The sequence below is a fragment of the Opisthorchis viverrini genome (assembly GCF_000715545.1).
Source record: "Opisthorchis viverrini unplaced genomic scaffold opera_v5_376, whole genome shotgun sequence".
NCBI lineage: Eukaryota > Metazoa > Platyhelminthes > Trematoda > Opisthorchiida > Opisthorchiidae > Opisthorchis > Opisthorchis viverrini.
This window is the reverse complement of record NW_008752033.1, coordinates 408,582-429,295: the sequence shown is the minus strand read 5'-3', so window position 1 is coordinate 429,295 and position 20,714 is coordinate 408,582. Positions and strand designations below refer to the sequence as shown.

Genomic DNA, 20,714 nt, shown 5'->3' with positions numbered 1-20,714 from the left:
CTAAGACGGCTTTCCATACGCTTGCCGGTTCCACACCCTCGATTCTATTCACGCTGTGATGCCTGGTAATTTCCACCCCCTCAGCTATGAGCCGCTGTGGTGGGGATCGCAGTCGTTGCCTTAAAACTTTGACTTTCTCCAGATCTAATCCAGTCCCGTATCTAAGTTATGTGCCAACATCGCTGAGTATTTGAGCAACGTTTGTTATTCTTCCGCATTCCTTGGTGGTTTGTTTATCCTCCTTTTTTTCACCAGTCTTGGCAATGTGTCCTAAGTAAACCTTATTACAATCGTTGCAGTTAGTTTTATACACAGCTCCTAGTGCTTTCAATGGGGATGTGACCCTTAAGTTGCACCAAAACTGAGCGTAGCTTTTTCCCGGCTGGCAAGCCACTCGAATGATGGCTGAGTTCAGCAGTCCTCGAATAATCTCCTGCTTTATATGGAATGACTGCTGTGTCAGTCCATTCTTTGCTGGGTCTTGACACCGGAGCCAATATCCATCTTAACTACCGCCTCGTCAAACTCACTGGGTATCCTATTTCTTGTAGTCTGTATTTGCTTTTATAACAGCTGACTTTCACATGTTCGATCATATTTACGAAAGACCCAGCAAGTGTACGACTGACGAGCGATTCAAACCACGGAAGCAACCGGAATAACAAAAAACGAGGCAGAAGTCGTCACAGAAAGTCCACTCTCTTCATGCACAGTCTCACTCAGCTTGAGTCGTGTTGTCCTTAGGATACCCGAAACTAATGCTTCATTGCGGTTATCTATTTGAAACCAGTTGATTCATATTTTGCTGTTTTCACGTTCACTTTCAGAGCACCGGACATGCATACTGACTTTCCACTTCTTAACCTACACCAGGCTTCTTAACTTCTGTCCACGTTTGAACAGATTGCCACCAACTTAGTGGCAAAATCGATGGCGCGGTCAATATGCGTTTGCAGCACGGGTGACATCCGGCCGTTAAGTGGAACAGTTTTGCGTTCATGTGCCATGGTTCCTGCTGTGAACTCATGAGTAGATGGCCTACTTCATAGGACTACGAAGGGCATTCTTCAGAAACGGAAAAAACTCCGGTCGAGATCGATTTTTTAGGTAAGCTAGAGCTGCATGTTTTGCGTCCAAAAAGCAACACAGCCCCTGTGTCCTTCAGTACTTAGGCGGGGCATTCCACTGGAGTCCTTGCTTTCTGTCCTTCAAAAACTGACCGGAACTCCATTTAATTAGGTACCGAGAACGCCCAAACTAGATGGACGTGTCATGACGTACTCGGGACTAAATGTGCGTGCCATTCTATCGATCGATAGTCTAAGCGGTCGTATTGGTTCTTAAAAGTCGCGCTGACGTGATGGTGTCCACTGGCACCACACCTGCTTGCCAACACCAACGATTTGCGGAGAACGTGCGGGGGTTCGGACCGAAATTTCGCCAAGAACCAACTGATTTTCTTTGGTCTTAAACACACAAGCACTGATCCGTTGATAACGTGGATATTTTTCAAGCCCCTCCTTAAGTCACGTTAAAATAAAAGGATTCCACTCTCTATATCTTTGTAATGTACTGCTCATAAGGTCGCTAAAATCCATCCGACAACCCAAGACCGGTTTTGCCCGTTTTGGGGCTCATCAGGCAGGCGAAGTACCCGGGTTTCCGTCAACCTTATGTTGTTCTACTTGAAACCAAATTGCACGAAATTAGCGAACATACACTCATTTGCAAACTAATTTGGTTTTTTCGAGAGACTCGCCTGGAACTCAGCTGAATCTCTCGTTTATGATGTTTTCAGGCAACTGAATGTGCTGCACCAGGCCGCCTAATGTTTCAGTCCCTACGATATTCGAGATATCGCTAATTTCGTGCAATTTGCTTTGACGGAAACTCGGGGACTGCGCCTACCTGATGAGCCCCAAAAAGGGCGAAACCGGTCGTGGGCTGTCGATGGATTTTCAGCAACCGTATGAGTAGTATATTACAAGTATATACATGTATCGCGACATCTCGAATATCGTAGCGACTGAAACATGAGGCGGCCTAGCGCAGCACATTCAGTTGCCTGAGAACATCACATACGAGATATTCAGTTGGGTTCCAGGCGAGGCTCTCGAAAAAACCAAATTAGTTTGCAAATGAGTGTATATTCGCTAGGTTCGACTCTCTGTTCTTAAAAGGATTAAACAGAGCCTATCACCCCCAATATTACCGCAGATGGCAGGATGAGTGCGGATACCGCCATTCTAATATCTCGAGTCATTTTAGAAAAGTCCAGTCCAATCGAAGAACGCAAATTGATTCAGAATAATTAATTTCGAATTAGGCTAAAGTAATGGAAAAAGTATTGATCAGATATCCAAAAAACATAAGCAAAGGTGTCACAGAAAAGAAAGACAAGGTCGCATTGGGGATTTTGATTGTTAATGACTGATTTGGCGATGGTTGATTATCGAACAAATGGCTTGGTTCAGGATCGCGGAGGTCCATGGTACGTGTTCCGGTAATGAAAGCTTTCTCAATCAATAGTGGGATGCAAAAAAGTAATAGGCGCACACCAATTTTGTGTCATCCAATCATGAAAGCTAGTAAGTGAAACGAACGGAAGCCAATGCAGGATATTTTTGGCCTGTTTATGTGAAACTGTGGGTGGGTGGCTAATCTTGGTGGATGTGCGTGCAGCAAATGGAACCTGGGTGAACGAGACTCTTTGGTCGCCAGGAATGGAAATCAATTTTCAATGTAGATCTCGGTCGAAGAAAAGAAACTGGAAAGAAGAAAAGAAACAACGGTGGCAGATGTGAGACAGCAACAAAATGCATGAAAACCCAACGTACTTTTTAGCAACCCAACCTGTTTCTCGGGCATAGAACTGGACTGTACTGTACTGTACTGTACTGTACTGTACTGTACGTACTGTACTACTGTACTGTAAAACATCCACCATCATTTTTACGAGAACAGATACTCATTCACCTGAGCGCTACAAAAAATTCCGGTTGTGTAGCTGCAAGTGCTTATCGACGGATCACGATTGGCAGCCTTTAGTCTGCATCTCCATTTATCGATCTGTTCTCGTTGTATTACCGTCAGTTCAGTCAGTATGATCGAACCGTCCACAGTTTACGATTTTCCGTTCTCTAATTGGTTCATTTTGATCTCGGTAGTCAACTGACAAACGGTGAACACCGTAACTATTTCCTCATTGGAAGTGTTCCACACAGCCAAACAATTCGATTTGAGGTACCTTTTTCACAGGTCCTCAAGCGCCAATGGGAACAGGTTTCGACGTGACTTATTCCTTCAAGTGATTGCTTTGGAATTTCGGTGAGCGAGCTGTGAGGTGCAGACTGCAAAATACTGTTGAGTCCAGCTCACGAAAAAACCTGAGAAGCTGTTCTAATAGAGAAACCTCTCAGCTGCAACACCCTTCCGGTGCCTAGCTGCCATACTACCCGAAGAAAACCCAAGCCTAGACCGGGGAAGGCGAGAGGCAGAGGTCAAATTCGAACCACGGTCCTTCCGGTCAGTAAATTCGCGCTCTAACCACTGAGCCATCTCGCCCCCGCTCTAATAGGGAATAGAAAACCAAGCTAACTAGGGTGACCATGGAAACTGGCTCCATTGCCCTTGAGTATGATGCATGTCACATAGACGTAAGTCGTTTTCTAAGCACGTAGAAAATGTGAAATTCGAGAACCTCAACACTCGCCTTCACGGGGCCCCGAACTGAGAAGAACCAGAGCGATACACGTCCCCTAACGGAGAGTAATTGAACTCCTGAGGAAATGGCTCTCACTTGGAACAAGATTTCAATCGTGTTGCTCCTGAATTACAGGCATATTGGCTTTCGAAACAAATGAACCATTGACCTTGAACATTTCCGGTGACCGAGGAGTACCTGCAAGATGGATTTTAATTCCAGTGGCGACAACGCCTGCAGTAGAGCACTACAGCCTGACTTATGGAATAAGTCAATAGGACAGTGAACGCTAAGTGAACACAATTCGGAAGAGGATAATGAGTGAATAGTGGGTGAGGAGTCTATCCTCACCAATATCAACATGTCTATCATCAATTTGATCAATCAAAATAAATGGTCGTCAGATAAGACGCAGTCTGAATGATACAAATAAAGGGCTCGATGAAGAAATCCAGAAGCCTTGGGGTGAAGAATGAACTACCGGGAAGTATCTCCAGACAGCGACGAAATCGAGCCAACAAGCAATGTACATGTTGTGTCGTGCGGTGGCCGAGCTATTGGTTACGCCTGCACTGCGCCTGCCAGACTACGCAATAGGGAGAAGACAGAGAGCTGGGGACACGGCTGTATTGCCAGGATAAAACGTACAGAGCGTCTGCGTAAATATATAGGATGACCACTTAGCCAAACATGGTCGTTTACTTGTTCGCTCCGTACAGCCAATGGTGGTGTTCCGGTCGCGAACATTCTCAGGCCCACTACGCTGGTCGTGTGTTGCTAAGCCGTTTGGTGAGGGCCGCCAACTCACCTACCTTCTGGACGTGTCGAACCGATGATGACCTTGGGGATGCGTCACTCTCTGCACATGCACTTTCTCTTCTGTCTGGGCCCGCCCTGACAGTACGTCTATCCACATGGATGAGAAACTTGTAGCTTTGTTGATCTGATTTCTGATGCCATCACAACCAACACAACACATCAGCAACATCAGCAAAGACAGCAACGTCAGTGTTGGCACTGACGCTTCACTGCTGTACAACACAACACAGTGCTCAATCCCAGTATGATATCGACGGAAGACAGACGGAAGCAGTTCAAGCACTAACATGGTGACGTAAAAAAACTGCACAAATCTCTATGCGCATTGATAAACAGCGCATGTGACAGCACACAAGTAAGGGGGGAGAAGCGACAAGCCAGTCGTCGCTCGGTTTGCATTTCAATGACGCAAGCGAGTCAAAAAAACAAGCAGGAAAGACTGGTGCCTACTCAGCAGTAAACGCGGAACAAAATTCAATCATTCCGCCGAAAGATTTGCGGTGTTCAAGGCGAACCGCTTGAAAGAAGTGTTAAGCAACATCGATATGTTTTTATATTGATTACTATTGGTTAGCTGAAGTACGGTCGGACCTTTTACGGAATGCACTCATTGTGCACCAACCATTCGATCGATATGAACCCCATTCTGGAATCATATACTGACGATCTTATAAGAAAGCGTCTCTTGAGCTGATACAGAAAAACGAGGTCACCGAAAGACGAGTAGAGCATAGTAAAATGATGAAAGCGAGTTAGTTGTGTGTTCGAAGAGTTCGATAGACTAGGTGAGTGACTGGGTTGCGTTTCATGAGCGAGCTTGGAAACTACCTTACGGTTTCTTCAGGTATGGCAGACTGGAAAGAAGTAGTATGAAGAAGCTGAACGGACGTCGAATTCGCTTGGTTTGGCTGTTGTGGGTTCGCGCCTGAAAGACACAGGGTTAGAAGACTCCCGGGAGGGTGATCTGCGTGCACACTCTTTGATCATATTTTTGTGTGATTTACTGGAACCCGTCTTCATATCGCTCTGTTTTCTTTTATTGAGTTACGATATTAAAAACTAGATAACCCGAGCTTATTCGGAATGAGATGGGAGTTTTACGACAAAAGGTAGAAAAGCTTCCCTGAGAAGGGGACGCTAAGGTGTTCAGAATTGAAGAAAGGGGTTGGTAGAGATCGAGAGTGCAATTAGGCGCTACGATGAGAAAACACATGATGACCAGGACTGAAATGGTAGACTATAAAACACGTGGACTAATTCTGATACACCTTAAAGAGTGTAATGAGGTCCGAAACAACCGTGAAGACATTACCGACGGAGAAATGATGGTAGAGGCCAAAGAGGCTTGAAGGACTAACCAGGCACGAGTGAAAACAACCTTTCCTCAATCGTTGCCAACGGCTTTCCCCCGGGGTGCTGAATCATCTTGGTTACGGAGGAACGACGGTGGATATTCGGAATCCCACAATTCTTGCAAAGACCGACAAAGTCGTGAAGGCACGATGGATCCGTCAAAATCTACCAGTGCCATGGATGGGGGTGTATAGGACCGGCAACGCAAAGGAAATTTAGAGTCTTCATTGGACTGATCGTTGAAATCGCTCGAGGTTGACGATATCGGCTGTGGTTCGCATAATTTTAGACACGGCCAACTTCGAACAGGATAGAGACGGACTATGTCTATCCAACGGGCAGTGGGGTTCGTTGTATCACTGTCACTAACTCGACGAAGTCTCGGTTCTACGCTTAATCCACAGTCCGCCCAAAGTTGGAAAGCCGGAGCTAGATAGTCATCAGCTCCGTCCGGGACAGGCATGCAGTCGTCCTGCGGTAGAGGAAAACATTGGGAGAAAGTGTCAACCGTCTGGTCGGAAAATTTTCCCCATTAGTGATAATGTCACATTGGCACGAGAACCAGGTCGGACAAAGTCAATTATGGACAAATATCGAGGTTGGTAACCCAGGAATTCTAGTTGATGAAATTTTGGAGCTTTTTTCCACACGTTTCGTCACCAATCGAGATAAAATAATCCGTGCGCGGTTGGACAGCGGTTCGAAGTTACTGTGAAGGCCGACACAACCACGCACTGGTATCGGATTACAAGCCGACGACGTCACCTTGATTGGTGACGAAACGTGTGCAACAAGTTTGTCAACCTCAACGATCAACTCGCTCATCAGAGCTGGTCGTATCCAGTACACAGAAAATAAAACGCTACACAGAAATAATGTAACTAGGAAAATAAAACGCACGTATACCTTAACCATGGCTCCAATAAGTTGAAGAATATATAGACCTAGGCCAAGGCCAAAATAGCTGAGCAATCACTGTATTCACCAACAAGCCAAGGTCAGTTCTAAACAAGCCCGACTCAAAGTTTACGCATGAACCAAAGCCATCTGATAACCCGTTGAAGTTGCTCATCCATGGGAACATCTGGAGCGCTGATATATGATTCACGTTCACAGTGATCTCGAAGCCGGTGACTGCTGATGGCTGGCGCTGTTATCAAGGTTATCAAGGTCGAATGGGCAGTATTGGCCCATACTCAATAGTCCTGGAGGACTGTACCAATCTTAACTAACAATCATTCGTTTTGCTGTTGCGAAAATGAAGATCAAACACACCTTCTGTTTGGTCCTCTTGTGTTAAAATCCTGAATTCTCCACGATCAGGCGAAATAGCGTTACATAATGGTGTGCCGGCGGACACTACTGATGAGGTGTGCGAGTAGTATATGGTTTCATTGTAACTCCGCCTCGCGTCCAACGGAAAGTGAAGTTTCTTACGCAACTTGTGGAACTGCTTTGCAGCGTTCATCTACAATTGCGTGAAAGTCAATGAATATCCACGAAAATTCAAGTAGACGCTTGAGGATGTTCAGTTTTTAAAAACACGGTGCATATGAGACATTTACTTTCATGTCCAACAGTTTGTAACTGTTTCGTTGGTGTCTGCTAATGAACGACTTTACGGCGAAGGGCTTTCTTCCTTACGAAAGTAGCAATGGTGATCGTAACGATAATAATATGAGAGTACCAGCACCTTTTTCACCTCGAAGTGCGTCGAGCAGCTGGTTGTTTCAAGCTTTGCGTGAAGCTCCATGGTCTACCATGATTGATTGAATGGACTAGTGATGATACGTCCCATCTGTAAAGTTTGTGCATTCTTCTGCGAACCTTTCTAGCCTTTTTTGTATTCTGCCAACACTGGCAGAGAGGAAGCAGTGGTGAAGTCGTTCAGCTGTAATATCCTTGCGGTGCCTAGCTGCCCTGCACCCCAAGGCACGAGGCTAGGATACTTGCCAGGTTGCCCAAGCTTGTGAAGTTTCTTACGCAACTTGTGGAACTGCTTTGCAGCGTTCATTTACAATTGCGTGAAAGTCAATGAATATCCACGAAAATTCAAGTAGACGCTTGAGGATGTTCAGTTTTTAAAAACACGGTGCATATGAGACATTTACTTTCATGTCCAACAGTTTGTAACTGTTTCGTTGGTGTCTGCTAATGAACGACTTTACGGCGAAGGGCTTTCTTCCTTACGAAAGTAGCAATGGTGATCGTAACGATAATAATATGAGAGTACCAGCACCTTTTTCACCTCGAAGTGCGTCGAGCAGCTGGTTGTTTCAAGCTTTGCGTGAAGCTCCATGGTCTACCATGATTGATTGAATGGACTAGTGATGATACGTCCCATCTGTAAAGTTTGTGCATTCTTCTGCGAACCTTTCTAGCCTTTTTTGTATTCTGCCAACACTGGCAGAGAGGAAGCAGTGGTGAAGTCGTTCAGCTGTAATATCCTTGCGGTGCCTAGCTGCCCTGCACCCCAAGGCACGAGGGCTAGGATACTGCCAGGTTGCCCAAGCTTAGACAGGGGAAGTCGAGAGGCAGAGTCAAATTCGAACCACGGACCTTCCGGTCAGTAAATTTGCGCTCTAACTACTTGAGCCATCTCGTACCAAAGTAGTGGTGATGTTCGGATATAAAGGTAATGGTTTGAGCACAAAAGGGTGGATGGTTTAATTTAGAGCAGAAGACACAATGTCACTTGATTTCAACACCCTGGGATGTTATAGATAAAAGCATACTGCGAACTGATACACATTTGCTAGAACCATAGCAAAATTTAACAATGAATTCCACACGGCTTGAAAACGATTGACAAATGAAGTATTGTGGTAGTGTGCCCGGGAACATGGCGCTTGTTGGAGTCCATTAGATCGGCACAGACAGTCAGATTCACGCGAGCCAGTCTTATGCCACAGCTGATTCGAGCTTAGAGACAGCTTAGTGCTCGTTTCATGTAAATCCAATCCTATGAACGATAAGATATGATTTCTTCACGGAGATTCAAGGAAGTGAAAATATCAGATAGCATACCTGAGATTCATGTTTTCCATCATCTGTGCCTTCTGGACTACACCGAACAGCAGGAGTGACTCCCGCGCCCGTCCGAATGGGCTTGCGACCGTCTGGAGGAGCTCGACCTCCCTTCATCCCAGTAGCGGCCAACATGGGAGCATATCGCAGTTCATCCGATTGCCATTTTGACAATGGCACAGTGAGAATGGGGTCAGATAGGGTAGGGGAATGCACCGTGAAACTCTGATTAGATCGATGGGACCAGTTAAGAGTGAGCAGAGCACACAGAAAAATGGACCGAGAATCACCAAGCGTGCGAAGGCCATGCATTTCCAAGATAAGACGGACAAAGATTCAAGTCAAGAGAGATGGAAATTAGAATCCACCCGGGTAGAATCGCAGCACAATAGAATAGTTGGGAATCGGTGGATGGGTTGCCATTTTGGTGAATACGATGCGAAAAAAAAACAAGCGCAGAATGCAATAGATTGAGCAAGAAATGATCATCCCCCAGGGAAAATTTGTAGTTTCAACAACAACACGGGTAAAAATAACGCGCAGCCAAACACACACGAGTACCAACGAAGCAGAGAGGGATAAGTGGAGAGAAACAGGAAAAGAGAATATGAAACGGACAAACAGAGGACATTTGTAACATATACGTGGTTGGTTGAAACCTTAGCAGGAATGTCAACCTGAACTGTCTGGTAGAGAACACCGAGAATGGTAGCACACAAAACTGCTGACTCAACAGAACAGATTTTGACGGCAGTTGGTGGACTACCAGTAAACCCAAGTAATCCTCACTGGTAGTAACTCGGGACCTTTCAAGAGTGGGTTTCGAAAACACGTGCCAGCAGCTGTGTCCTGATTTTGTTACAACTGCACTCCAAGAACGGGGTTTCAAAAAAAATAAACGGCTTGATAACGCACGTCTTGAAGAAATCTAGGTTCGATAAGCACTCGGTGAGATTTTACCATCAACGTGTTCGCTTTGTAAGCGGTGAAAACGATTCGAAGATGGGTTGAGTACACTTCCCTGAAATTTGTTCAAATCGGTATGGCGCAACAATGACTACGCATGCAATGGAATATTTGGGGTTATTTTTTATCGACCACTTTTGTGCCGCCAGAATTTCCTGTCCTTACATCCAATTAGGAACAATGTCACGCGGACGCTATAAATTTGCACTCAGCCACAAGAATATTAATAATTTTATTCACAGACCCTCGAGTTATCATCTGAGACTTCCAACCAAATATGAGTACTCACTCCACAAGACGTCAGACAAAAACTGGGGTTTACAAAAAGTGACAGAAAACAAGAGTAGACAATCAGTCGCGAAACAACCGTTTCCAGTGTCAATTGAGATATCGAGCAACCATTGGGATAACTCCAGATCCATTTGCCGTTTCTGTGTTCGAAATTACGACCATTCAACAGTTGTGAAGTAAACCTGGTTTGAAAAACCCTCTCCAGTTACACAGCTGAAGATTTGTGATCTGTTTCCTTTTATCGGTAAGGCTACCATGGACAAGCGATACTACTCTTACGAATGATGGAAGTCGGCGACGGCGCACTAGCTGTTTCGCCTGGTCGGACCTCATTGAATAGGGACGCGGTCTTGGAATTTCGGTCGCGCGCCTTCTGCTGCCTGAACAGCAAATTGTATTCCACTTACAACTCACCTGAAAAACAAGCTGAATTAAACGGAGGATTCAGACTAGCTTCGAACCAATCGCAGGTTTTTGTGAATTTGAATGCACATAGCTGCGTCCGGTCGATAGAAAGGCTAAAGAAGAACGTATGGGGACTAGCGACATCCCTCCATGAGTCTGGAGCACGGAAATAGCGTCTCGATGGACCAATGCTCCTGTAACAAGTCTACTAAGCCTGAAAATTTGTGGATTTTCTCCGATTCGAGATGGCACTTGGTTGGAAAGGGAATTGTGAAGCCCAAGGTGACCCAGTATGCAACGGAAAGACAGTGTGAGGATTTGGGTGTGCTTGCTTTGGGCAGGCTATCAGCCAAGGTAATCTAGATGCCTAAAATAGTAGTTTTTGTGCACACCGAGACCGATTGAGTTGGCACATCGGACGTTCCGGTGTCTTCGATCCATTTGGTGGGACACGGCACATGATTTTAAACGCAGTGTCTATGCCTACGAAACAGCCTGCTTTGAGTAAGTAGTTAGTGACAGCCAGTAAGTGGTTTTCACGGCTTCTGATAAGGTATGAGTCGAAGGACACACATGGAAAGGTGCGTAGTCTGCGGAACACTCGCAAACGGAATAATAAATTAGCATAAATGAGTTGTGAACTGGTAGATTGTCCTCAACCTTCAAACATATCAAGAGAAAACGACATGCGGGTAGTGGTAAGAGTAACCAGCGCTATAAATTCACGAGCATGGGCTTTAAACGGCAAACGCAGAAACAACTCCTTCTTGGGCGTTAGAAGGCTCAGTGGTTAGAGCGCGGATTTACTGATCGGAAGGTCTGTGGTTCGAACCCGACCTCTGTCTCTCGACTTCCCATCTAGGCTTGGGCAACCTGGCAGTATCCCAGACCTCACGCTTCATTCTGGTGACATGGCAGTTAAGCACCGAAAGGGTGCTACAGCTGAACGATGGGTGTTAGAGGACGTCCCAATCTCAATGCAGGTTCGGAAGCGCACTTCGAATTGAACTCACCCAGAGTGGCTATTTCGCCGTAAAGCGTTGGCTACCCTCGTTCGTTCGTTCATTCACTAGCAAACGGAATACAAATTGCGTGTGCATGATGAACCGGGGTTCGTATTAGATTTCCCTTCTGACTGAGAGATACAAACCCATGAAAACTCGTTTACTGTCCAATCCATGTGGCTTTTCAATAAACTGCGCACTACAACGTGTCAGAACTCCATCTGGTAAGGTCCGCAATTAGGAAATTGAAAGATTTCCTCATTGTACTGCTCTGATGTGAATGAAATGGCTATACAGACACACTTAAAAGTACTTGGGACAGTGTGTAGCCGTTGAACATAGACTTGCCACATACTGCTTGTAAAGTGGAAGTCAATCTGCCGTAGGCCTCACTGTTGCGTATTCCAGTCTGGCCATAAAACTGCGGTCCTCTAGCGACCCCTTTTGGTTCTATGGAGACATCCCCGCTGAAGTTGGAGTGCACGTCAACTGCTCATGTACAAGAACGGACTAACGTCCCTGGTTGAAAATTTAATCAATATTGCTAAGCGATCAATTAGCTTGCACATCCAGGGAATGAAAGAAGGAACGTTCGTGAACATGGAGTTTGCGCCTAGCGAGGACACCAGCCTGATCTCTGAGGGCTGAGTAGTGTCTACGAACTGGAAAGTGCCGCGCAGACTGGGATGGCATGACAGTGCTGCACACCTTCAGGAGTGATCTTCATGGTCACCCTTACTTGCGTGATTTAGAGTACGCAAAGGAATAGTCTATGAACGGTGGTTCCAGTTGCCTTAAGACGAGTAAACTGCGTATCCTTGATGACTCCTGGCTGTCTCAATCGACTCAAGCGGTTAGCTTTAGCTGCTTCTCCACCGGAACTGTCTCATCTCATTCGTTTCCCGTTTTTTGACATTGTCAAGTCAGAAACGCCAGTGCGAGTCTTTTCTACGTAAATGGACATATCAAGCAGAACCAATCCTGTTTGCTTGTTGGGTGACGTCAGGAGAACATCATCGTTACTACATATGCGATTCGGAGCTTCGAGATGACCGTTTGTGACAGAACTGTTGTGGAATGAGCCAAGGTGACTCATTGCCTAAGGCACCAACATAATGACTGGAAGGTAAGTGGTTCGAACCCAGCCTCTGCATCTCTACTGCTTCTGTCTAGGCTTGGGCGACCTGGCGGCCCTCGTGTTTCCTTCCGACGTAACATCACCAAGCCATCGAAAGGGTGATACAGCTGAACGCTTCCTTCCTTCCTTTTTATGTAATACTTGAAGTTGGCGGCAGAAACCTTCAAATTGTTCCTTTGTCCATTGATGTGACAGCTCGTTCGATGACGCTTGAAAACAGGTTCTCGAACTGAATTCACACACCTAGTTATTCACTATGACGTGCACAAAACCCTGGGCCTACTGTAAGTACTAACCACAGCAACTAGGGGAACGCAAACAAGTAGACAAGTACCTCAGTTACTCCACTGAATACTGATGTAGCCAAGACTGCATGTTTTCCTTTTTCAATCAATTGCCATCTTGACACTAAACTACTTCCGAGGAAACTTTTTTTGCATAGAATTGCTCGCTTACCATCACTCAAATGACACAGTAACAAAAGCAATGACGTTAGTGGCCACAATATGCACTTTTTGAATAGAAAAACTCCAGGAAATATGGGTGGGGAAATCCGCCCGCTATGTGGATGAGATATGATGACTTTTAAAAACCAAGCGGTGTGGTCTTGCTTTCAAGGTCATCTGAGAGTGAAAATGACTTGCAATCAATACAAACTCTCTGCAGGAAATTCAAATCTAGCAAAAAAACGCAGACCTCAGGAGCAACCATTTCCAAAAGTTATCGGAGAACAACCCGTTGGAAAAAGAGACCCAATGCACCTTACACATGACAGACCTTGATCGGTAGAATCAAATACGAGTATTCAATTCGGGATAAGTTTCTTCCGGGCTCCATCTGGTGTGAATATCGGATTCGTTCGGGTGGCACTATCAATGATATTCTAGCCTGGTTCGAAAATCCGTCCCTACATTTCGCACAAACGGCTGCCAATCGTAAAAAATCGGTTAGAAGATGAAGGTCCGATAAAAAACGTGTCGCCACAATCATTCACTATCACTAGCTTCACTAAGAGGACACGATTCAAATTCTCAATTTGGAGCCTCACATAACACTCAGATACACTAGTTCGATGCGGTCAATGACCTCATCCTACATCCGGAGTTGAAAGGCCGAGAAGCAATGCACGGCTTTTTTTATCTTCATTAAGGCTAATCAGTAACACAAATCTCACTGAACTCTAAAAAGACTCGAGCTTAGTATCCAGAATGTTCAACCACGGCTGACTGATAAGTAGTGAAGTAAGCTTTTATAGCAAAGAACCAAAGTACTTCAACCCCACAGTGCAAGTCATGTGAACTGATGTCGACAGCTCATCGCGCACCAGCTCTCCAGATTAATTTTTCTTCTAAACATACTACTTATACCATTCAGATAGTGGGTTGGATACTATCCCACAAGTTGTTATTCGCTACCCGGGTAAACGTTGATAACTCAAGTTACCCGGGTGGTGCATCCCTTCCGTTGAGATTCACCGCAGATTCACAACAGAAGACCGACAGCTGTAATCTTGCTCAACGCGCTCCTGGAACGATTCACCAGGTTGCTCTGTTCAACAGGTCTGGTTGCAACCAACTGATAGTAATCTATACGGGTAAAGAAAAAAGGAATCCACAGAATCGGTAATCATTGATGAAACCCTCACAAACGGAACCAATCCAGCCTGCCGCAGGAACCAATCGATGGGGACGAGCTCCAGTAACCTCCCGAAAAAGACAGGGATCTCGCGTGGGGGTTACCAAAAGGCGACAAGTCCACACATATCACTTCGTAGCGGTGAACCAACGGTCTATCCTACGGTCAAAACTGACAGATCAGGAACCATTGACGGTGGAAATATCAGAGATGATTAGTGAGAGATGATTTTTAGTCTTCTCACAAACCAGTAAACACAAGAAACTAAGGCGCTACTACGAACAAAATACCTACCAAGCAAAACCCCGAAATTGCAACCAAAAAGCTGCCTAGTTGGTTTCAAGTATGTGTCACGCTACCTGACTGGGAAGGCCTGACTGGCGGGTCAATCGATCGTCGCTACAACCAGGACAGTTACTGGGTCGTCGTTCGATGAGTCGGGCACACCAATCACACCGCTCAAGTATGAACACGTTCGCCTCTTCAGACGTAGCGGTTACACGCTCGCCTCGCATGTCAGATGTCCGGGGTTCAAATCCTGACACGGCCATTGGATATGAACTGCTGATGAGCTTCAATAAGAGCGAAATTCGAGTCCAGTGCTTTCCTTTGATGTGGACTCACCGGAATAATTAGGCCAGAACAGGAGGACAGCCGTTCAGACGAGAGTGGTGCGACTACCAACAAGCGAAGGAGCATCTGAGGGCCTCCCTAAGCTAGCAATGAACACCTAATTCCCAATTCACCAATGGTAAATGAGACAAACAAACGAGAAAAGTAACGAAATTTCCGGTGAATGGCTAGGGGATATAGTAAACTTAATCCCACAGACCGTACGCATCACCGCTCCCGATGAAGACCATCTCTCACACCGGCCTAGTGAGATTTGCTTTCAAATTAATTGATTCCTTTCTTCTATTTTTTATTTTGTACAGCGCGATTCCCCCTTTTTTGTTATTTTGGTCTGTGCCTATACCACCCTTGTTGTTTTTGACCTGAACATAAACCGTTCTTTGATCTTGTCATCGGACGTGCTGTTTAAGTTCACACGTGGTTTCGCTAGCTTGTAAACACGTGGCTCTGAGTCGGCGTGGACTTTGAGACCCGTTAGGAATTAGCAGTTCCCAAACCGGTGTATAGAAGCCGGCATAGTCCCACGATTTGAGGTTTGTAAAGCTTTATCATTTTATTATTGTACTTCTAGTACCGCATTTGTAGATAAACCTCCACTTGAAAGAATTGGCTTTTGGGGTTTTGCGCGTAACTCGACGTGGTTCAACAGATTGCTGGGATCAATCTATACCAATGCCTAAGGAGAAACCGTCCCTCAGCGTCCAGTATTCTTGTTTCAACACAAGTTAGAATGAATCGCGCTTTCGTTAGACTTAGAAACACAGTTGTTCCTTCTAAGCAGGCAGTCTTAGAAAATAACTCCAGGGATGTAACTAATTGTGTTTGATGCTTGGTGCGCTTCCAAACGGCCAGACTGTCGATATAGGAGACCAATCAACGAAAAAGAGTACGCTTCAGTGAGTTCCTGAAGGACGTCCTCAGAGTGAGCACAAGCTCCCTGAAAATGACAAGGGGAGGCTATCTGTTGTAAAGAACACTCTGTTGATCGATTCAAAACCTCACATCTGCTTATTTCTTCCTTCTAAGATGGACTTTGCTAGTGAAAAACCGATCGAAATATTAGCCGAAAGTTGCATCCGTCACGAAGAAACAGGACATCAACGAAGTGTGACAGTTTTTGCACCTCAGTGACTCAGTGAGTTATACTGGGTGTGTGACGCCCAGAGAGCTTTTCACACCAGATTTGTCAATGTTTTTAGGTCTGACTAACACAGACTCTTGGACCTCCAAGATGGGAGCTGACACATCTATGAACCAATACGTTCCTCCAAACACTGTTGCGTTAGAGTAAGGCTTTCGAACCAGAAGCTTTGAGTGTACAGCCTAATTGTCGTCCTGTCTACGTCCGGCAGTATCCCATGAGTCTCACTTCATTCCAGGTAGACGCTTTGCCGGCAACCAGGTCTCCTTAGTTGCTGCATACAGCAGGTCAGATGAAAAAACAGACCATTGTTGACGCCCTCTTCTCCCTCCTTCCTATATTCGTCTTCTCCCTCACCTTACGTTGTTTTTCATTTATATCTCCAAAGACCCATTATTAAGGACTATCGGATCCCATTGCCGTTTGTTGCAACACACACGGTTAACTCGGTCACCATGACTGTAGACGTTTTGAAATCACTCTTCAAGCCCGGATACTCAGTTCATCTAACAGCTACTAGCATTCACGCCCTGAAACAAGCTGAACTATAGACTGCCCTTGTATACACGCTGGACTCGCTTACTGTTAATATGTTCTCTGTCTGTAACCAGGATTCAGGACCCACGCAAGGCTGTTGAACTGACCTCCCCACTGGTTCCCACTCATTTATGATGGCGCATCTCTGGTGACCCGGAATCCTCTGTGTTTGATTTGGGACACACGGACAACAGCGAGCGCCTACTGCAATTATGTGCCAGCCTATTAGGGGAACCAGCTTCGAAAGTGACGGGACTATATAACATCCAATGGAATAACCGTTTTCGTTGAGACCGATTTCAATGGTTGTTATTCACTCGTTCTTGACAGATGAGTTGTATTCTTAGTATCACTTTTTTTGACCCGCTTGTACGCGACAATGACCAATAGATCGGCCGGTTCGCACGTTCATTGACTTTTCTGGTTTGGTTAAGCGCACCAGGCGATCAACCGGCTATTCAGACCGGGGTTCACGGTACTAAGAAGGCATTAAGGAGATTGTGGTTCACAACACAGCCAAAGACTGTTTCCATGTAGTACCAACTTCTGAAACAAACGAAGTCGTTTGGCCACATAGTACCCACATGCAAGCCAACGTCCGACCCAGATAGACTACATCACCACTGGCTATAAGCGGATTGGGTCAATCACTGATTGACGTTCATTGTGAAACACCTAGAGAGGTTCTGACTACGCGCTGGTCTGTTGCCGCTTCCCTCTGAGCTTTTAATGGACGCGTAGGATGGGCACATTTCGCCTTAGCAAAAACAAGCTCTCAGACAAGAATCAAACCTACTAAATTGCAAACAAATACGGTTTTGCGACGGACTCACATGGAACCTAGCCAAATCTCTCGTTGGTGATGTTTCCAGGCGACTGAATGTACTGTACCAGGCCACCTCGTGTTTCAGTTGCTACGGTGTTCGAGATATCACGACACATGTAGTCAGTTGTGTTGAGTGACAATAAAACAGCTTTGGCCTCAGTGTTTCATTACGTTGTTGTCAATGCTGAGATGCGTACCTTCTTACTGCCTCTTACAATCGATAGAGTATTCCTCTCAAGAGGGATTGATTTCCCAGGTGAGACTAATAAAACCGTTTCTAGTAAGTTGGACTTTTTTTGGTCCTGCCACTCTAGTTTCATTCAAAAGTCGACTTCCGCAAAAGTACGACGTGGTCCTTTTAGTGTCAATCAGATTCAACTGTAAATAAGGTTTCGCGAGAAGTCAGCTGACGGTGGTTCATATCAGAGATGGGTTGAATTTTGCAATTCACTACTCTTAAGGTTGCTGAAAACCCCTGGACAACCGACGACTGGTTTCGTCCTTCTTAGGGTTTGGGATGGACTGACTTTGCCTTACAGAACGAAGGCAACAGAGAGGACGGAAGAGCAGGCATGAGTCGGGTGTATTAATCACGTGCTTATTCCGATAAACGATCTAATCTTGAAGGGTTTACAAACAGCAGTTCGACATCTCACACAGACTACCACGAAGCAAACGTACAGACAGTTTGATGGCTCCTGCAGGAAAAGGGGTGCTGTTCCCCTGGGAGGAATTGGAATGAGGTGAACGGTCACTTACTAGGTAACACCACATGGGTGGTAAGTTCAGGTTCTTTCCGGTTAAAAAACTATCCATTCATCAGCACATTCATGATTAATTAACGAAAAACATAATTATGAAAGTAAGATGGATTAAATAACGACAGGGTGACTGGATTGAAACTAGCCATCCTGTTCGCGAACACACAATGGGAATGTCATTGATTCTGGTGAGATCATGTGTCGCACGCATATCGATGGAAAGTTTGGCCAAAGAGAACAAGGCGAATACATGAAAATTGATCAGGCTATGATTGGTAATAATCGCGTAATTAAAGCATAAATCTTCAGAGGTATTAAAACGTGTGACATACAAACCGAGGCACCGAACGCACGCTCCTCAGAACATCGCTACACAGGGAGGCATCTTGAGACACTTTGGAGGTCCATCTTAAGAATCTTGCCTCGCTTGAAAAAGGAACGAAACGTTACCAATCTTAAAAACAATGATTTCCGACAGCAATAAAGGACAAGGATTTGACGGGAGTTCCCTCGTTCGATGAGCAAACGCGGTGATCGAAACTACGCCACCGCATTCTAAGCGGTCCGCTGGATTACCTCGTTTGAACGATGCCTCGGAAGGCGATCTAGTGGGGCTGATTTCCACAGATGGTCTGCTAACCAGAACTTCTCGGTCACGTGCTTCACGGGACGCTCAGTAGAGATATATACAGTACGGATCGCACATCACGCCTCAATGATAGGAGTTCATAGCCCAAGCACAATAGATCATAATGGCTGAGCTGCGGTACCCTTTCAACGCATTGCTACCGTTCGATAATAACCAATAAATTAAATGAAGTTAGAGTGCGACAGGGGTATGCTAAAGGTTCTTAGCAGTACGTATTTTCCTCCAAAGTGACTCGAACCATTAAAACAATCGACCAAACACGACAAACACTAAAACAGCAAAAACATGGAAAAATAGGCAACTCACATCCATATTGATCTCTAACTTGTACTTGGCCAAATCTTCCGGATTAAAGTCATCAATGTATTCGTCCGCCGAAGACGCATCCACAAATCCTAAAACGCCAACAAGATTAAAAAAAACTCGAGCAGAGCAAACGGCTAGCATACGTGGGAAGTCGCGCAACCATCTATTAGAAAGGCTTATATCGTTCGATACTGGGAACAGAATTTAGCTAGGTTAAACGTGCACATCAACACAAAAAAGTAGGTACACGCCTACATCGGTTGTTAAGCCAGGTATCAGAACAAAATCATACTTTCAACGCACTACTCATAAGGTTGCTGAAAATTCGTCGACAGCCCACGACCGGTTTCGCCCTCTTTGGGTCTCATCAGGTAGGCGCAGTCCCCGAGTTTCCGTCAACCTTATGTTCTACTTGAAACCAAATTGCACGAAATTACCGATATCTCGAATATCGCAGGGAGTGAAACATGAGGCGTCTTGATGCAGCACATTCAGTTGCCTGAAAACATCACAAACGAGAGATTCAGCTGAGCTCCAGGTGAGTTTCTCAAAAAACCAAATTAGTTTGCAAATGAGTGTATTTCGCTAAAATCATACTTGTTGATCGACGGTCAGATGCAAGGACTAGAGTCTGAATGGCTTAAAATCTCGCTTGTCCACCTTCACCATCAGTCACGCGTCGATCAATTGGAGGTAATAGTGTGTCCAGTCGTGTACTTCTGAACATCTGGAGTGATTACCGAATTTTTTACCCAACAAGGTGGATCATAACTCAGAACTTAGCCCAATGCACCCAGAGGTATGGTAGCATCGCAAAGCACTTATGGAGTCAGAAAGGTGTTAAAAGACTCATATTTTCACGCACTGACCTTTAACGTTGGGAAGTTGGGAATGACGGCCATTTGTAGTCCGGGATGGATGGTACGGTTCTCGCTCGTCGTGCTGCCAATACCGTTCCGAAGAGCGTGTGAATTGTGGCTTTGTTTTCCATTGACCACCAGTGACTTCAAATGTTCCTCGGGGGCGTCTAGACGCCTGAGTATGGCCTTGTCGATAAGAATCCCGTCGGTTGTAGCCTGAGTGGGTGAACAAGAGAGAGAAGAAACGTTAGTGAAGAGGTGTGGTTATAAGGACTTGCCGAACAGCAAAATAAGCGAGAATACATGATTCTGATTAGGAAACCTCTCCAGTGGCGTTTCATTGGCGCAGATTAAACAGCCTCAACGTCCAGGCTCGCAAGATGTATCACAACATTTTGCGGGTATTGAAGAGATTTTGAGATATGCCAACTTGAATTTTCGAAACACCACCCTTCGGTGGGCATCTAAAATGGAACGTAGAGGAATAGACCGTCGCACAAGACACCAGGTATATTTTGCGTCCCAAATGACGCAATGAAATACATTGCACTGTGCAAAACCTCGATTCTTCACGGTGGTTTCAAACTTTCCAATAACACATGGTCAAATTACGTCAAAAAATCAGGAATCAGACAAAACCCTTTCCCCCCCCCCCCGTTG

At 45.4% G+C, this 20,714-nt stretch overlaps 1 protein-coding gene across 1 annotated transcript in view; it reads right to left on the bottom strand.

The window, feature by feature from the left end:
- Positions 1 to 2,294: 2,294 nt before the first annotated feature.
- T265_10512 (hypothetical protein) overlaps positions 2,295 to 20,714 on the bottom strand; it is a gene marked incomplete at both ends in the record, with an annotated part of 38,350 nt that continues 19,930 nt past the window's right edge. Inside the window, 5 exons of the mRNA XM_009176900.1 lie at positions 2,295 to 2,767; positions 5,881 to 6,347; positions 8,903 to 9,127; positions 19,195 to 19,283; positions 20,064 to 20,270. Coding sequence (XP_009175164.1) covers positions 5,907 to 6,347; positions 8,903 to 9,127; positions 19,195 to 19,283; positions 20,064 to 20,270 — 962 coding nt within the window. The remainder of the gene's footprint in view (positions 2,768 to 5,880; positions 6,348 to 8,902; positions 9,128 to 19,194; positions 19,284 to 20,063; positions 20,271 to 20,714) is intronic.